At 32.8% G+C, this 1,583-nt stretch overlaps 1 protein-coding gene across 1 annotated transcript; it reads left to right on the top strand.

Moving 5' to 3' along the window:
- Window positions 1-310: 310 nt before the first annotated feature.
- On the top strand, window positions 311-1,279 carry LOC106477817 (sodium- and chloride-dependent GABA transporter 2-like). Its single transcript, XM_013938340.2, has 3 exons — window positions 311-658; window positions 765-896; window positions 1,024-1,279. The coding sequence occupies exons 1-3, from the start codon at window positions 412-414 to the stop codon at window positions 1,257-1,259; spliced, it is 615 nt and encodes a 204-aa protein (XP_013793794.2). The 5' UTR covers window positions 311-411; the 3' UTR covers window positions 1,260-1,279.
- Window positions 1,280-1,583: the final 304 nt, after the last annotated feature.

Genomic DNA, 1,583 nt, shown 5'->3' with positions numbered 1-1,583 from the left:
TTTGATTGTGATATCTGTAATGATTTCCTTTTCTATAAAATGGGATAAAAATTAGATCATTATAATCTAAAAAAAATATCCTTATCCATCTGATGTATTTTTTTTTCCTGTAAACTGATATCTCTAATGATATAGTTGTATGCACATGATATCTCTGAAGATAGAGATATACGTAAGTAAATATAGTTGATACCTCCTGTGATATTAAGTAGTGCCATATAATTACACGTAAGCAATACCTCTGATGATATAAATATCACTAATCATATATTAAGATACATATCTGTTATAACATAGATATTCATGTTTTTACCTTCATGTAAAGTTTGTTCAACTAATAGTTTCATATATTACTATATTCTATAGGTCTCATTCTATAGTTATCGTTTTTATTAAAGTCCAGAAACTTTTATGTTATCATTAGAAATGGCTCCTGAAAATGAAAAATCAGAAACAGTCAGTGTAGAAAAAGGGGTGAAGGAGATCATGACACTGGATGAAATGAACCAGTTCGTAACAAAGCCAGATGAGGAGAAGATTGAACCAGAACGTGGGGAATGGGGAGGAAAACTGGACTTTATTTTCAGTTGCATAAGCTATGCTGTCGGTCTTGGCAACGTATGGCGGTTTCCATACTTGTGTTATGAAAATGGTGGAGGTATGTGTCTTGTGGTGTTATTTAACTTAATAATCATGAAATCTTTACCTTAGTAAATGGTTACTTAGTGGTTCTAATGGATTATATGTTGTGGTTTGTTATTTAGGGGCATTTCTGTTTCCCTACCTGATTTGTTTAATCTTGTGTGCTGTTCCTCTCTTCTTCCTGGAAGTGGCCATTGGTCAGTATCTCAGCATTGGTGGTATAGGCATCTGGAATTTAGTACCTATCTTTAAAGGTAACTATTATTGTTTACTTCTAATGTTTTAGCATTTTTCACCTTTTCCGGATATATATATATCTGATATCTTTGTGTCAGATGTCTCAACAGCTGTTATATCAACTTAATGTATACTTTTCACTAGGAATTGGCTTTGCTTCAATGACCATCGTTTGTCTCTATAACATATACTACGTGGTGATAATAGCTTGGACATTATTCTACCTCGTGTCCTCAATGACGTCACAGTTGCCGTGGGAAACGTGTGGTAATTGGTGGAACACAGAAAACTGTGTGAAAGAAGGAACCAACATTACCGGACTGAATATTACAGCCGCTGAAACAGAATCCCCTATTATTGAATTCTGGGAGTATGTTTAATTTCTTATTTTTCAGACAGATCCATTATTTTCAATTCCTAGGTCGACTTTGGATCAAGGATTATCACGAATTGTTGTAAAGAAAACACATATATATTGTCGAGTTTGATTAGAAATAAAAACACAATATTCAAAATCATTATACATTAAAAGATTCTTGTTCCAGGGAAGTACACTTTCACCACAGATTCATATTTTTTATTTAGGAAACTTTATCAATGGTAAATGGTGATTTAAATCTATCTTATCTGTAGTAACTAAATCGCTATTCCTACAAACTACCATTGATTGTAGTTCTCTTCCTATCAACAATGCAAGATTATTG

The sequence above is a fragment of the Limulus polyphemus genome, unplaced genomic scaffold, assembly GCF_000517525.1.
Source record: "Limulus polyphemus unplaced genomic scaffold, Limulus_polyphemus-2.1.2 Scaffold81154, whole genome shotgun sequence".
Classification (NCBI taxonomy): Eukaryota; Metazoa; Arthropoda; class Merostomata; order Xiphosura; family Limulidae; genus Limulus; species Limulus polyphemus.
This window is presented reverse-complemented; position numbering and strand designations above follow the sequence as displayed.